The 17,287-nt window shown below is 41.2% G+C and overlaps 2 protein-coding genes across 7 annotated transcripts in view; one reads left to right on the top strand and one right to left on the bottom strand.

Moving 5' to 3' along the window:
- Nucleotides 1-10,037, top strand: part of stx1a (syntaxin 1A (brain)) — a 55,481-nt gene extending 45,444 nt beyond the window's left edge. Inside the window, exons 7-10 of one of the 6 annotated variants that reach the window (XM_056440443.1) lie at nucleotides 4,484-4,557; nucleotides 4,640-4,774; nucleotides 6,807-6,917; nucleotides 8,768-10,037. In XM_056440443.1, the coding sequence (XP_056296418.1) occupies nucleotides 4,484-4,557; nucleotides 4,640-4,774; nucleotides 6,807-6,917; nucleotides 8,768-8,845 (398 nt within the window). In that variant the 3' untranslated portion in view covers nucleotides 8,846-10,037. Of the gene's footprint in view, nucleotides 1-4,483; nucleotides 4,558-4,639; nucleotides 6,121-6,503; nucleotides 6,918-7,966 lie in introns of those variants that run through there. The other 5 variants (XM_056440444.1, XM_056440442.1, XM_056440445.1 and 2 more) reach the window with 5 other exon arrangements.
- Nucleotides 10,038-12,778: 2,741 nt separating this feature from the next.
- Nucleotides 12,779-17,102, bottom strand: LOC130210600 (caspase a-like). The gene is made up of 8 exons (XM_056441041.1): nucleotides 16,920-17,102; nucleotides 15,652-15,933; nucleotides 15,438-15,526; nucleotides 14,600-14,776; nucleotides 14,258-14,501; nucleotides 13,985-14,128; nucleotides 13,721-13,830; nucleotides 12,779-13,601 (listed from the first exon to the last, which is right to left on the bottom strand). The coding sequence occupies exons 1-8, from the start codon at nucleotides 16,924-16,926 to the stop codon at nucleotides 13,497-13,499; spliced, it is 1,158 nt and encodes a 385-aa protein (XP_056297016.1). The 5' UTR covers nucleotides 16,927-17,102; the 3' UTR covers nucleotides 12,779-13,496.
- Between the last annotated feature and the right edge of the window lie 185 nt (nucleotides 17,103-17,287).

Here is a 17,287-nt window from a genome sequence, read left to right as displayed (position 1 = left end):
TAATGTTTCTAGACACAAAGTACCTACGTAAGTGCACAAATGTACAGGGTCCCCCAAATGTACCTACTGTCCTCAACCTGCACACCTAACAGTGTCAGTGTAAACATTACACAAGCCAAAACCACCCCTGAACTCTACAGGCTTCTTCCTTTTAACACAGGACCCACTCAGCTGATTGGCCAGCTCGCCTTATGGAACCCAGGTGCAGTCGGATTGATGGCACCTGAAGGGAAAACAACGAGGGAGGGGAGAACACACAACACTGACACGCAACATAGGCTAAATTGGTTCGTTCCCATATGTGACCTCCCTCGGCACGCTTTTGACTGCGACTCTCTCAGCGGACAGCACTCCTACAGCAGATCAGGTGCTGCTGACGTTCAGGATGAGGTCACCTGACATCGAAACAAATGCGTCAATTCCTGGAAAGTAAAGGTTGTGGAAATGTTTTGGTTTGCAATTATGGATTATAGAATAGAATAGAATCAGCTTTAATGGCCATGTAGGTTTGCACATACATGGAATTTGACTCCGGTTACACTTTGCTCTCTTTGCTCTTTACACACACACACACAATAATATACAAATAAATATAAAAAATAAAAAGACATTAAAGACAAAGTGCAAAAAGAGTGATGAGAAGGAGATCTCTGATTATGTTCATCATGGTGTGGCAGTGTGAAGTGAAAGATTTCTGTGTCTGGTGGTTTTGGCGTACAGTGCTCTGTAGCGCCTACCTGCACATTTGGCTACACTTGCAAAATAGAAATAGCTGCAACAAAAAATGGGAAGCAAATAAGACGTGGTACATTTGGCATTTCACCCGGACGGCTGTTGTTTTGCAGGACGTAGCAGTGCACGCTCTGAGAGTCTCATGGCCTTTTGAGACAGAATATGACAAATGATACCGCTGCACTTTAAAACCCATTGACTCGCTGTCGGCGCAGTGCGTTGCTCGTCGAGCTCTTTGTTCATTGTTCAACCTGATTGAACTTGGATTTGTTTCCACCTATACAACATCGTATCCATTGTGTACTCTATCGGCTTATTTTCAACCATTTCATTGTTTCTTTGTGTTATCAGACAGCCCTTTCTGACAGGGAAATCTACTGAAGACCTTTTCAAAGCCACCAGGCTCAGTTGAGAGAAGTTTCACGTTCACTTTCAGTTCAGTTCCCCATCAAAATATATTGTAAATATGATTATTGATATTCCGTGTATTGCCTCCTGCATAACAGATTGCTGTGTCACTTCTCGCTTTTTACTAACATCTTTCGAACAGTATTTTTTAGTTGCAACATATAAAATATCCTGTGTAACAGCTCTCTCTGTTATCCCGTGAGTATCGGACTGAATATGGAGGCAGCAACACGGATTATTATGTTGTATGTATTTTAACACAACCTTTTATTTCACATGTAACACTGAACACTGACACACGATCGGATGAGACCTCTCGCCCAAGCTCCTCCTCCTCCTGCTCTTTATAGGGAAGAGATACGCACACACACACACACACACACACAGACAGATTAATTACAGCTGGGGCTGATTGATCATCAACTGATGATCTATCACATTGTGATTGGTTGAACTTTATTTCCCTGCTGAGATATTAAAATAGAAGCTCTCTCTCTCTCTGTCATATCCAGCTCCTGCTCCTGTACATTCTGTGACTTGCAGAACACTTTTCTTTAAGACTTTGTTAACCGCTCGTATCGTACACCCTTTAATGGTTTGTGTCTTTGTGGGGAAGAGATCAGGATTTACTGTGAGTACTGTATACGTAGCCCCACAAAGGATTTGCCGTGCAAAGGAAAGATTGGAGATGCTGAGCGAGTCTGGCTGTGACTTACAGTGCCAGTGGGGCAGAAGTGAAGCCCATAAAGCGACACCGAATGCTCAAGAAGTCATACTCAAGAATATTTGTAGATGTAGCAAAGAGGTGAACTAGGTCACGTCTCTGGATGGATACGGAGTAAACACGACAGCAGAAACAATAAGATGTGCTGCTGTGGTACAAGCAGGGAGAGTAGAGAGAGACAGACGGGGAGTATTAAGGAAAACGTAATTAGGTATTGAATAAGTTTCTCATCGGCCTCTTTCAGAATCAGAATCAGAATCAGAAACAGGTTTATTGCCAAAGAATGTTTTCACAAACAAACGAGGAACTTTTTTGCAAGCGCACCAAGAAATCAAGACCGTCCGGCGCCATCTAGAAAAGGGTGGATGAAAGATGACAGCATAACATGAAGGAAGAGGCGAGAAAAGAAAAAGCACCCCCGACTATGCCCCTAGAGGGTACAGTGTGGGAGCAGGAGAAACAAAAACACCACATACAGCACATACATCTTAGACATGACTTGCAACAGTAGGAAGGGGAGGGAGGTAATCCAAAGACTGGCGATAGCCCGCCATTGGGGCAGAAGGTAACCAGCACCGACAAGCAGCCCGTCCAGCGCCGTCCACACGGCGCTGGACGCAGACCCGTCCTGTCACCCTGGGGGCAAAGCAAAGGGCGGCGTGGGAGGGTAGTGAGTGTGTGATGGTGTGTGTGTTGTGTGCCTGATGTATCGTCCCTCCCCAGTCCACAACAGACAAAGTTCTCAGTCCACAAGATGGTCGTGCCATGGAGATGGCCTTGAAGGTCCTGGGAGAAAACAACCACAGGTGTCTGTGGATAGGGGGAAGGGATGAGAGAGAGTCTTCAGTGATCTTCGGAGTTGTTGTTCCAGTCAGGCCTTGAGGCCCGTCCTGGTAGAGCCGAGCAGATAAGATTGGGATTGTTTGGTCTTCCAGAAGCTGCATGTCAATTTTCCACTATTCCTCCATTTTCCTCCCACTATTTGCCATTAGGATTTCAAATCGATCCAATTTCATTTGCAGAGCTTCGATCTCCATTTGTGTCATCAGCTTCTCCCCAAAGTTGTCATTCTGAGTTTAATGCCTGAGTGCCAACAACGTCCCAACGGCATGTCGTAGCCTTAGGGCTTTTAACAGCTGTCACGTTTCCGATAAGCCATAAATTTCCGGGCAGCAAATCCAAACAGCAGAAATCCTGTAATCAAAGTTCAATAGGTAGATGTCTTCTCGTCCTCCACGGAAAGGGCTGCTAGGGCACACCGCACTTCTGCGTCCCATCGTAACCAGCAACACTCGTCCCAGCAGGACAGGCAGGTTCCCCGAACCCGCTTCGTCGAGAAGATGGTGTCAGTGCGTTGCGGTTAGGGACCAGTTGATTACGTCCATGGTTTTTAGTGAAGAAGAGCGGAGAAGAGTCTCTCAAGTATAGAGACAGACAAGACATGACGAGAGAAGCCAAGCAGGGAGGGGAAGGTCATGGGGAGGAGAGGGAGAGAAAAATGCGACCGCCTTCGGAGAGAGCCAATCCACTCCTTTGCTTTCTAAACACTACATACAAAAGCAGACTATGTGCATTAACAGTTTCAAAACAGATCAAATAGATCAACAGAGGAGAAAATAGATAATAAATGAGAGACTCGGGGGAGGCTAGTCATTATAAAGCCTTCATTATACTCTTATTATTCATTTGAAAGCCTTTATTATACTCTTATTATTCATTTTAAAGCCTTTATCTTACTCTTATTATTCGTTTTATAGTCTTTATGAGACTCTTATTAGTTATTTTAAAGCTTTTATTACATTTGTATTGGTCATTTTAAAGCCCTGATGAGACTCATGTTAGTCTGAGCAGCATCTGGATGTGGAAGACCTCATTTGGACCAGAGAACATGTCCGACTAATGAAGTCACGGTTAGATGTCTGAACTGCTGAGCAGACCATTTCCAGCTGGGGTTCACCCAACAGTATATAACTGTAAACCTTTAAGTTTTGGGATGAGGGCTCCGATGTCTGAAGTGGTGTCTGATGTTAAAGTGTGCAAGTGGTCATGATATTCTGTCTGGGCATTGTGTTTGAGGTTGGATTCAACTAAACATTTGATATTCCTAGTTGAATACGAACAAACACAAAACACAAACTTAATCCTGCAGCCTTGAGATCAGCTGAAAGTAAAAGTTAAAGGAGCTGCTTCTTATCCAGATCCATGATGATCTAGAATACATGACGACACTTAGGATTGTGACCTCACCCCTACATCTGTTCAGAGAGATGTTAGAATAAAGAGTTTAAAATGCAGCATATTCATGAGTGACAGATGGATAGAGAGAACATCTGAATGCAGAAAAGAGTGGCATACAGCTCTTGTTTAAATCCTCAGATAGACATTAAGAAGATGGAGGCATTATGCTGGGGATGATATTACCAACCAGGGAGTTGCATTACTCTTTCCTAATGATGTCTTCATCCTCTCTAGTTGTGAGAACCTTTTATACCGATAGCATTGCACCTACACTTCCTGAATCCCAGGCTGTAATATCCACAAACAGTAAAACTCTTGAACACACACACATGTGATCTCTGTTATAACTATTTATGGTTGTGTGTTTGTTTACCCTTTAAGCTGGCAGAAACACAACCAATGAGGAGCTGGAGAGCATGTTGGAGAGCGACAACCCGGCCATCTTCACATCGGGGGTAAGCCATCGGACAAATGCAAGATGGACACACACACAACACGCACATTTCAAATCTAATTGTACCCCTCTCTCCACCTTAGATCATTATGGATAACATCACCGAGCAAGCTATGAATGAGATCGAGACGCGGCACACGGAGATCATCAAGCTGGAAAATAGTATCAGAGAGCTTCATGACATGTTCATGGACATGGCCATGCTGGTGGAGAGCCAGGTGAAAACATGGATCCTCTCTCAGTCCCTACAGCTCTGTGGTTTAGCCCTCGGCATTTGCATGTGAAATCAGAATTGCTGATGCAGTCATAAATTGGCAATCCACCCGATACAAAGAAGAGCTACGATTCCAGTTTGTAGGTTTCGAATTTCTTCCTGTTCATGATTTAGAAAATGAGCCCTGCGAATGCAAAAGGTTCCCGAGCACGCTGTGTGCTCAGCGATAAAGTCATCAACCAGCGACGCCGCTGCAGCAGCTGCTGCTGCAGCTGCGCTCCCTGTCAGGAAGACAACTCTGCTTCAGACAAATGGAAACTGGCAGTCTTTTAATTTGCTGACAAGTTGTTTAGTGTTTTAGTACAGAGTTGGAAGGAGGATGTGTTTTCAGCTCCATCTGGTTTTCTGTTTGCAAATATCTCAATATAATTAGACGGAATCTGGGGGCACGGATAATAATGAATTGGCTCAAGGATCAGTTTGTTGGAATCATAATCTGTATTTGGGATTGCTGCCATCAGACCATTTTTTAAAATACATAATTATCATGCTGCGTTCATGAGCTGGAAGGGAAATCTGATGTCTGGGACTTTTGAGAGGACAATCTGACGTCTGGGACTAAACAGCGTTGCTTTAAATTGCTGTTTTGTAAGAAGCCTTAAATTAAATAAACCTTATTTCTGACAGGGGCTTTGTGATTTGAGAATTGTTGAGAATTTGTAATTTCCCTGTGGTAGAAATAGTTAGAAAGTGAAGATGCTGTGTAGTGTCTGAGGTAGTGAGCAGTGAGCGACTGCACTGACTCCGTACTATACAGCGTCATCAGAGCCACAGACGTACATTATCCTGAAGAGTTGACTTCACTCTTCTCATTTAGATGTTGAGCTGCAGGTAATCTGTAGGTCTGGCCTGTAGGCTGAACCCCCACGGACATTAAATGATTCCCTCATCAGAAATATTTGTCTGAATTGTGCAAAAGTGAGCAGCTGTATAGTAAAATACGCTAATTGGCAAATATTAAAGTCAGTTTTTGCATGCAAGTGATTTGAATGCTAAATGCAGTCGCAGGCTAATTCTAGTGTGGGGGTGATAATTGCTTACATGTCTAATAAGTCATTAGTAGTGTGTGTTTCATTATCTTTTCAGCCATATGAATGCTCAATCTAAAAAAACTCAATTAACTAACCCTTCTTTTATTAACAGAATGCCACATCTTTTAAAATGATACTTGAGTCTGTTCATTTTGCTTTTCTCAGCTTTGCATTGTCTTTCCCCTCTTTTTCACAACACACTGTGACACCACACTGACCCCGCTCTAGAGAACCGAGAGCGGCGCTCTCGTAGAGAAAGGTAATTTACCTATGACTCATTCTTTCTTTTCTTTTCTTCATACTTGACATCTGGTTTACCTTAATTGTCAATTCTGGGATCAAGAATAAGTGTGCCATTTTTGTCTTTCTTTTTTATCGAATGCTGATAGAAACATAGTCAATGACATCTGCCGCTTTCATAAATGAAATGGTCTGTGTGGAACATGTAAACACAACATAAATAGAGGAAGAGGAAATAGCAATTAGTATCTTTTTCAAAACCTCATTATTTCTCATTCTCTAATTCTTGTATATAATAAGTATATAGGACGCAACATGTAATTATGACTTGAAATCTATCAAATCTCATCTTGATGTGGTTGAAGATGCTGAGTTCTCACAAGTCTCTTGTTCTCTGTTCAGGGTGAACTGGTGAACAACATTGAGCGCAGTGTGCTGGACGCCCGTGATTATGTGGAGCAGGCAAAGGAGATCATTCCCAAATGCAAAAAGTTAAAAAAGACCGGCAGGCGGGTGAGATTTGAGATGCACACATTCTACCAACTGACTAATGATTTCCTCTTTCCTTTGTCCTTCCTGCTTTCTCTTCTCTCTCCTTCTCATTCTCTCCCATCATTTCTCTCCTTTCCCTCACCTCCTCTCCATCTGTATCCATTCCTATTTCCTCGTCATGTCTCCCACACCTCTGTAACTAACCTCTCATAGGGGGAAATGATAGACCGCATAGAGTACAATGTGGAGCACTCAGTAGACTATGTGGAGAGGGCGGTATCAGACACTAAGAAGGCGGTTAAATACCAGAGTAAAGCCCGGAGGGTGAGTCGCATACACAGTCAAATAATGCATGGGCACAATCATGCTATGAAAACTTGAAAGACTTCAGAAGCATTGCATGTATATATTGTGATGTGTAACGGCCGTCAGTGTGTGCGTGTGGAGCATGTGTGTCTGTACTGTATTTGACATATTCTACAGCAGTGGTTTAACATCAGGGGTATGTGTACCGTAAGGGGTAGACCACGACCCACATGAACACCAACCGCTGCTGAGAGTTTATGAAATATGGTAAGTATTGTCAGCAGGCAGAGAAGCCAAAATAGATAGCTACAACTAACGGGGATACATTATTCAAATGTGGGACACGCCGAGTTGTAGTGGTAGAAATACAAATTCCAGCTCTTTCTATACGTCGATAAATCCACATAAAAACACAAAATGCTGTTTTTTTTTAATTTTTTAAATTTTTTTTTACAGTTGCAAAACAATATTTATTAATAAGCTTTAGAGGGAGTGAGAAACCAGGCTAGCTGTTTCCCCCAGTTCCCATGTCTTTATGCTAAGCTAAGCCAACCTGCTGCTGCTGCTCCAGCTTCTTAATAACCGTGTGTGAGAGTGATGCTGATCGTCTCATATAACTCATCTTAAAGCCAAGACGTGTATCTCCACAAACCTTTAACTGTATAAAAAAAACCAAGCCATGTTTTTACTTCCCCTTTTTTCCAAAAAATGGACAGTGTTAAATAACATCCGCACATTTGGTACATCAGTGGTGTCAATGACGGCGTACTTGAGCTCGTCTGACTGGGCTGTTAGGCCAGAAAGAGGGTCATTCACTGGTTTACCTTCATTCCTTCATTTAGCAATGTGTGCCACAACGGAACAGCTCTGCCACCTCTTGGTCAATCTCTATAACAGCACCCAAAGGTTGTCATGATTGTTTCCTCACTTCTAATTAAAGCACCGTGTTTCTTTCTCTTTTTTCCTTTTCTTCTGTCTCTGTTTCTCATTCGGTGTCTCGTTACATCCACTGAATCGTTGTCTGACACTTAGTCCGCCTTGTTTCTCCTCCCATTTACTCCATCCAGAAGGTGATGCTGATAGGAGGTTGTATTGCAGCATGTCTCGCGATCCTCATTATTTCCCTCGCAGTTGGACTCAGTTAGGACCCTCAGAGCTCACAGGGCAGGAGGGGGTCACTCTCGGGGTCATGTGTCAAACGTACTGTATAGTGCGGCTCTTTGTGTAACGGCTGTTCAGCAGGAAGCAGGTTGACAACACAGTCCTGAAGGCAGCAGTCTCAGTGCAATGTACTTTCTGTGCACTCAATTATTGTACATGAACTTTGACGTAATTGTTTTAATTTATACTTTTTTTCTAAACCAAATAGTTGAACTTTTTAAAGAGCTGACTTTCTTCTGTGTGTTTGTGTCATGATTCACATGCTGTACCTTCGTCACATGCATGTTTTGCAGTTTGGTGAATGGCTTTGCATGTTTTTGTGCAAAAAACAAAGCTGCAGATCTGTTATTTTGATCATTTAAATTTAAAAAAACGTCAAGTATATGTTCAATATGATTCACATTTGTAGCATGTGGGAAAATACTGGATGCTATTTAATTTATTAATGAATTAAGAAAATGCAGGAACAAAATATTTGTAGTTTTTGAAGAAGAGGGTGTGGAAATGCTTCTAAATCATCAGATACACTCAAAATTAATCCAAGCTGCAATTTTCTGCTTTTCTTGAAAATGTGTTCTGATTATTATAAATATTGTCAAATCTGTGTTACGTGACTTGTCCACTACAATTCTCTAACAGGTTTTTTTCTCTGCTCCCAATTTGCTGCCATGGATGACTGTTTATATGTTATTGTTAACACTTCACAGAAGAAAATTATGATTATTATATGCTGTGTGGTACTGGGAATTGTCATTGCTTCCATAGTTGGGGGAACGTTGGCCTAAGCCTCAACCGCAGTGTCACACAGCCACACACACACACACACAACAGAGCAAAAGCCGATTCCCATTTCCTGTTTTCATGAATGCAATCCATTACATTTTTGCGTTACATACTGTACGACAGTTTCCGCGCGGTGTAGATGGCCAGAGGTGTTTCCGCATGAGTTGCTATTCTGTAAACGTGTGGTGCTGCAAACTGTTTCTCGGAGTGTTGTCAACAATATGATGTTTCCAAAAGTTAATTCCTCAATGGAAAACAAGTTACTATATGAAATGTAAAACTATACTGATACATTCCAGCTTCCAAAAATGACACATATTCAAGTGTAATGTCTATTTTGTGTTGTACAGGCAAAGTGGTTTTTAAAAGCCAAGTTATCTATTTACCCATTATTTACGTCATCTTTTCTCTCTCATGTCCTCTCCCTCCCTTCAAATGCCCTGCATGGTTTACTTCACTGTAAATTGGTGTTTTGTTTTTAATTGCAAAGGGGAAAGAAGAAAAGTTGGGATATTTTGCTCATATTCAGCACACTGCCAAACTTTTCAAATGTCATCTAGTGGACTTGACTTCATCTGGCCTTACCAGTGGTGCAGCATTTCTAACCATCGCTCCGTGTTCAGTGGGAGCGTGTGAATGTGAAATAGGATATGCATGTGTTCATTCGTAGCTTCATATTTCAATGTGTCGTGGGATGAGAACACGAGTGCATGTTATTAGCCACTTGTGTCTTTGTTTTGTATAAAGTGTAAATGAATATAAAGCTCTCTAACACTGCCGGTATGTTCAAATAGAGTCTCGTCTGGTTTGGATTGATAATTCTAGTCTGTAAGTGACAAATCCTTGTTGTTTTTGTCTTTTCATAAACTGAACACATCCTTCTGTCTGGCTACTTCACTGTTTATTTGTATGAGTAAATATCATGAGCCAGTGAACGCATCAGCATGACCTCAACGTAGCCCGTAAAAGACTCTCATTCCAGACGTGCACAGACTGCAACCATGTTACCATGTTGCCTACTCAACTCGTTGCCTTTGTGTTGTATTGTGATGTCATGGTTTTGCTGTTGAATTAGAGTTTGTTTTAGTTTAGTTTTCTGAGTAAAGTTTGTCTGAAAAATCACATTGTTTTTTGCGTTGTTTTGTAGAAGTGCATTCAGAGACAGGATGTCCATTAAAGAGAAATTCAACCTGTTTTTTCCTCGTACCTGTGGCCGTTCTGACTATGAGTCATAATAACTTGCACGCTTCACCGCCGCTGTAGAGATTCAACATTGTTTATCGCGAGTGTGAAACAAGTAAACACAACGCCAAACACAAAGAGGAAACAAGGCAGCCTCTACCCTCCGATAACTTTCTATTTACTTTGTTTATCTTCAGGGTTCAGTGAAGACATTGCACCTGGGCATTATGTTGTGTTGGAGTTCAGCCAAAATGTGTCTTTTATTTTGAAGGCTGATTCTCTCCCTCAGAAAAAGATAAATTACATCAATGGGTGGGATTGCATCTTTCTGCTTTCACCGTTGGTTGGAGATCTATTCTCTAAATTTAAGGCAAATGCATTTTTTCATATATCGGTGCAGACATCCCACATTAGATCGACATTAGGAACATTTTTATGACGGAAAGAAATTCATTTCTCACAATTTCTAATGTTCCTTATCCCATGTTTTTGTGCAGCTCAGTTCGGTCCCAAGAGCAGTCAACGGTTTTGCTTTGATATCGGCAGTTTTTTATTTTACATGCCAGGAGATTCTCGGAAGTTTCCTGTAAAGAACAATTTAGGAGTAATTACATGGGGATTGAAGTTCTGAGACATTTATGTGAGTTAAGTGAATTGATCAGTCATCTTTGAAAATGGATCTATGTCGTCAAATCTTTTTTTCCACCCTGTAATTTAAGGATTTACTTTCCATTTTCAGTTGGGCAACTATGCTCATTTATCACTTTTCTTTTCTTTACTCTTGTCTGGACTCTGAAGTTTCCCTTTCCTCACTCAAAGTACTCAGAACATTTACGTCCTCTTCTATTCTCATACCTTCTGGGATTAAACATTACATTTTATTATCCGATAAAACTGGATAGTACTTGTACAATTGTACTTTCCCCAGAGTTCAGTTATTTCCACTGATAAGCAGCATAAGTGGGGATAATGTAACACTGTGCTTTGTGGTCTTGTTGCATCACTGCATTTAGTAATTAGATCATAATAAGTATTTAATTATTCGAAAGTGTCCTTTTGTCATATAGCATCACTCAACGTCTACTTCACCAGCACAGATGGACCATCACATCAGCACAAATATGTGGCATATATATATATTTTATACTATTCACGAGAACCTCACTCACTTCAAGCCGACAAACATGATGATGCAAACCTATTCAGGATTATGCAACAATATTTTCATGGTTGTTTATATCCAGGTACGTCTTGTCGGTCGTGACTATCTGGATTTAAAATGTGAATGTGTTGAAGTTTGGTGTATCTGTGAGAATAGATTGGGATCACATCCTCCACAGACCTTGATGATGATGATGATGATGATGATCTTGGGTTTGTTCAGCAGCTGTTTACAGCCGCCGGTTTCCCGTGACACAAAATAACAACAAATCCACTGTGTCTGGGGAAGATTGATGTTTATAGAGCTCCAGAGAGCATGACAGCACCAGTCAGACAGAAGTTACTGTAAGTCAACAAGACATTTTTTTTTCTTTTTTCGGCAATAACGTCATCACACAGCATCATAGACCAATTATATTCAATTTCATGTCAATTTGTTTTGTGTTGTTCAAAATCACAAATACCAAACTAGCCCCAGAGGGCTTTACAATCTGTCCACAGAGAACTTCTTCTGTCCACACGAACAATAACAGAGCCCCCTTTTGTATCACATATGGCAGATATGGAATATAAGTCGGGCTGCTCCCTGGGCGCTTCATAGCAGCCCACCATGCTTAGAATGGGTTCTATGCATCTGCATCTATATGAGGATTGAGAATATGAGAAGTGTAATTATATTTTAAGTTTAAGAAAATAAGTTTGTTGGGTAGTAAAAGGCTGATCACGTTTCTTTGTCTCCCCGAAGTTAGTTTGAAAAAGGATTTGAGTTCAAATGATTTTGGCTACATGTGCATTTAGCTATCCAAGGAATTCACTTCAGTTTATTAAGACAGTCCAGCATCACACATTTAGTAAAAAAACACAACAGGACAACAACAGTCAACATTTCTGACATTTCTGTGTTAATCGTCTTTAACCTTTGAGAAATTTAATACTGATAATATGCACATTTTCTGTGTTGCCTTGGCCATAGAGTAAAAAATGGATGTCATACTTTGTATAGTTATATGACGTCCATGAGTAAGCAACCTGTTGAATACAAGTTGATACACATGCTTCATTGATTCAAAGCTTACATACTTGTAATTGATCATATTAGTTGTATCATGTATGTATTATGAGACAAAGGGCACAAAGACGTATAAAAGCTTGCCTACGACAAAACACTGAGACAAAAAGAGACACAAATCCACTGTGAACCATGCGGATGTATCTTTATGTATCTTAAAGCAACACTATGTAACAATTGTACCTTCTTTTGGTTATGTTGTTTCATTCGCCCTTAGCAACTCAATCAAGGGGGAAAGGTACAATACGCTAAAAAAAAAAAAGGGAATGGGCGGATCTGCGAATTCTGGTGTTAACTCTCTCTGCTCAAATGGTCGTAAAAGAAAAACACACAGTCGATATGCGGAAACCCAAATTTTATTATATTAAATCAAATTCAATGCATCTGCAAGCCCCCAAAATGAACACATACACTAAACAATCAAACCCACTCAAAACGAAGTATCATCCCCGGATCCCGACAGTCCCCAAAGTCTTTGCAGTCCCCCAAAACAAAAGTAAATGACTGCACGCGCACACCCCCCCCCAAAAGCCGGCAAACAGCTGACCGACCAGGCGGAAACGTGGCGAGGCGCCGCGTTCAATCCCCGCGCTACTTCACCCTAGTCCGGTAGGTGCTGGGCCAGTTCAGTGTTCCTGCGCAGTCTTCTATTAGTGATCCCGCCCGTTGGTATAAATCCAAAATAGAAACAGTCGCCGGATTGCTGCCGTTCTGAGTCCGCCACCTGTCAGCGCGCTCCAAACAAAAACCCTTGCGTCACCTCCCCCTCGTCACCTTTTATAACCCGTGACAGGTACAAATAATAACAATAATAATTATAATAATTATAATACAGGACAACACATGATCCTAACTCAATACAAGTGTCTGCGAGGCTGCGTCTATCGTAACTGGGTATTTACGACACTGAAGTAAACGTTAAATACCTCAAAAACTGAAGGGGGCGCTAAAAGGGAAAAACTACATAGTGGGGCTTTAAAGGTTGTTTTGTGTCTTCGTTGTCAATGTGAGTCTTGTGGTCTCTTTGAAGTCGGTCTTATGTCTCTGTAAAGTTGTGTGTCTGTTGTTGATTTGAAACTTTGAAACTTTTTTACATCTACGTTTTTGGTCCCCAAGCGTGTGACCGAACGAACCCTTCAGTAAATCCTCAACCCGTGTCATCTATTCACAAAATTGCATCTCAATCACACACATTTGAAAATGTGGCTACAAGTCTGACTGAAACAGAAGTGAATCCTGCCTCAGAGGCCCGGGAAGAAGTAGAAGCGCTTTGTCAGCGTGCATCTGTCTTTGGACGGCATCTGTCTTCTGGTTTGACTGGAAAAATCTTCAAAGCGCTGCATGACCTGTGTGGTTGAAACAAACATTGTATAAATTAAGCCAAGATGAATGAAACAAGGGCATCATCACTGCTGCTCGCTATGTGGTGGCCTTTCCTCGTTAACCGATATTACGCTCCATTTACTTTTCTGAAAAGTTCCTCGATGTCATCGCTGTGTGCGGAGCTGTACAGCACCTCAGCAACGTACTGAATGAGAAAAGACCCGTGATCTTGGTGTCTATATGAGACCGTATCTGGAGGGAAACCATAGAGAAATAGGTGATACATTTTGTTTTTTATGACATAAAGTAACTTTTTCTGAGCAGAGTTCCATGCAGATTTTTATATTACTCTTCATTGTGTTATGAGCTATAGTGTAAGATCTAATAACGTTTAACTTTCACTCACCAGGGGTGCAGGAAAGAAGAGAAATGAAGTCTTTTTCTTTGTTTACAAATCTCAAATGATCATCCTCAATGTTATCTTCGCCAACATGATCACAGGACACATTTGGGTCTGCAGCATCTCTAACCAGCACCGATCCCCCCTCCTCTGAAACACATGGGGCATACTTTGAACACAGTGTGCGAGAGCCTCGCTCACTCAGACAACCAATGAGACACAAGCAGACTCCTGCATTAATGCATACGAGTGTGTCTTCTCTCTGTGAGGTTGAGTCACCTCCTCTGCAGGCCTGGATGATGATGATCTTGGGTTTGTTCAGCAGCGCAGGACATTTCTGTGGGCCCAAGTGTTTGTAAATGTTGTTGATGGGGAACTCGTCTGGTCGTTCACCACCATCCTTTTTCCAGTCGACACCGAGGATAGCTTCCAGTTTCCCGTGTGACATGATAACCAACAACACGCTGTCTGTCTCGTTGAGTTTCGGATGTTTAGAGAACTCAATGACGGCGTCATCGATTTCCTGTGACACAAAACACAAAAAGGCAAACATCAGTGACTGTATCACGAAGCCAATCCAACACAAAATCAGCTGTTTAATGTCCCTTTCTGTGATGGTACCTTTCCTGTGAGGTTTGTGTGTTTCACCACCTCGTATCCCAGCGCTGTGAGCAGTTTCTCTGTGTTCTCCTCGTCCTTCTCAGCTCCATTTCTGTTAAATTTCTCATCAGTAAACTTTATATTAGTGATCAGCAGGGCCACACGATTGCTCATGGATTTTTTGGCCGCAGGGTAAATCTGGAAAACAGATTTAAAGGGAAAGAAGTATTACAAGAAATGTGAATTTGTCTTGAAATATTGTACACTATAAAAAGAGAATAGTTGTAATATTGTACACTGTTAAAAGAGGTTTTTTTGACCAACTAACTGAATTCTTGAATTACTTTAATTGGTAAAAAAACAATTGAATTAAGTTTTCTCTAATTAAATTAACAAGTTAGATTAACCCAATTGGTCTTTGTCAGATGTATGTAATAATTTGATTGTTTTCATATTATTGGTTTGCATTACTCCAACTTAAAATGAAGGCAACTCAACTTAAGGTTTCCAGTTTTTCCAACTCAATCATTTGCTTTATCCAAAAGTAAAATACTGCTCCTTTACAACCCAATAATATAGTTTCAGGAAAGGTAATTTTTTTAGTAACCGTAGTGTGACATTTTTGTTTGTTCAATCTAATTAAAATACCTTTCCCCACATTACAATTTTAAGTTGCCTGAAAGAAACATTATAGACCCAAATCTGATGTCTTTTAAACTTTATTATATCCTGTAAATGTAAAAGTCTATAGTCTTTCTTTTAAATAAAAAATATTTGTGCCACTTGTGAAACAACACTTTTCTATCGAGATACAGGAACCTATTAAATAAACTTGACATGGTTTTAATGAAGGACTAACATTTTTATCGTTCTGTTTCTCCCTCCAGAAGGCCTCCTTGGTATGGATGAGCGTGGCGGAGCAATCCTGCTTCATCTGTTGCTCTGCAGCTGGGAACAGAAGAACATTTCTGTTCACAATGGTGTGCTTCTTTCTGTGTAATACAACTCTATTTATGACAGCGTCAAACAAGGATATTAGCTATACCAGCTATAGCTGAAATATGTCAGCTCACCCGGCGGAGCAGGTCGACCAGAGGACAGACCAAGGTCAGAGGAGAGCGAAGGATCTCTGCTTTGGAGGTGATCGATGAGGTTTCTGCTGGCTTCCTCTCCTTTCTTCTTCACAATGTCAATGAGACTGCGGGCTATGTCCGCTCCGCTGTTCTCTTTGATGATTGAGTTTTTCTGGCTATCGTTCAAGACACCATCTTCTAAAAGGTCGTCCAGGAGCTGGTTTATCAGTTCTTTGGAGGCCTTTTCCACAAACCTAGTCCTCAAAGCGGCAAGCTCCTGAGCTAGAAGAGGAGATGTGAAGCAAATGAAACCACACAAATCAAAAGGTTTGATTTAAACAGATGTACGAGCATGAGTGAGACATTAGGGATATGTGTTATTTAGGATATCCTCTTTGATAAAAAAAGGCCGAACACAATACAAAACTGGGAAAAAACCCTGTTAAAGTTATACAATTCAACACGACCACCAAATACATCCTCTCAAAACATTTGAATAAAGTTGGATCAACACTTCTACACAAAAACTGAGCATTATAACATTGACAACGTTGTAGCTAATATACTGGTTTTTGAGTGGATAATAATTTCTTTAAAATCAAAGTACAAATGAGGTGAATTATCTTTTTTGTGAGTAAGGATGACACATTAAGTTAAACTTGAGAAATTCACAACACTGTACATCCTGCATTCAATTATCACTTCAGCATGTGTTTATAACCTTGTTGTACACTCGAGACATTAATCTATGTTTTGAATATTTACATTTGTGTTCAAATAGTTATGCAACACTTTGCGATATAAACGGATGTGTATATGTTATGTTGCGGAAGATCGGTGCCCTGCTTCCTCCTCGCCGTGTGCTTACCCATTGTTTTCTTACTTCACTTGATATGTTGACAACTATAACAAGCCTGTGTCATTTCACTTCATAAACGAATCATTAGACCATCAGGGCTGACCTGTGTCATTTGGACACGTTCGCTCCATAAACTCGGGCTGTCTCGGTTGTATTATCCACATAATAGGGCGCACCAGCAAAGTGAAACTAAAACGTGGCACACAGAATGATGAAGAGGTTCCGTTGGCATACTTTGTTCATCAAAAGAAGTGTCAAATATCTTATTTCTAACCCTCACTGTGCAGACCACTCGCATAAAAACACGACTCGAGTGGATCTGCAACCAGACTGATCTCACGCGTAAAGACGTCAACATACTTCAAAGTGATGGTCTCTTTTAAAGTACATCTCGAGCGTGACACCTTACCTGCCATCTCCCAAATCTCCTATGACAGTATTGTTTTCAAATCATAAAGCTTCATGCCGCGTAAAGACCCTTTGGGCGGGCCACTGGGAGAGATGGTTTCCTGTTCGACGACGAGTAGCTATATGACCAGTACACGTATACACGTACAGCTGCAGACGCACAACCTGTGGGTTTGCATAAAGAGAGCAACTGGCGCAACTGGCTCAACGAGCTCTTTGTGATTATAAACCGCATAGTTGAGGCGCGAATGACCCGCATTCGGTGCGCCTCTTCCAGCAACTGTACGGTCATGTGAGCCGCCGCTTGAAATGTAATGCACCTCTATTCATGGTGTTACGGTACGAGGGCTTGTACGGCCCACAAAGCAC

This window comes from Pseudoliparis swirei, chromosome 20, assembly GCF_029220125.1.
Source record: "Pseudoliparis swirei isolate HS2019 ecotype Mariana Trench chromosome 20, NWPU_hadal_v1, whole genome shotgun sequence".
In the NCBI taxonomy this organism is placed as follows: domain Eukaryota; kingdom Metazoa; phylum Chordata; class Actinopteri; order Perciformes; family Liparidae; genus Pseudoliparis; species Pseudoliparis swirei.
This window is presented reverse-complemented; position numbering and strand designations above follow the sequence as displayed.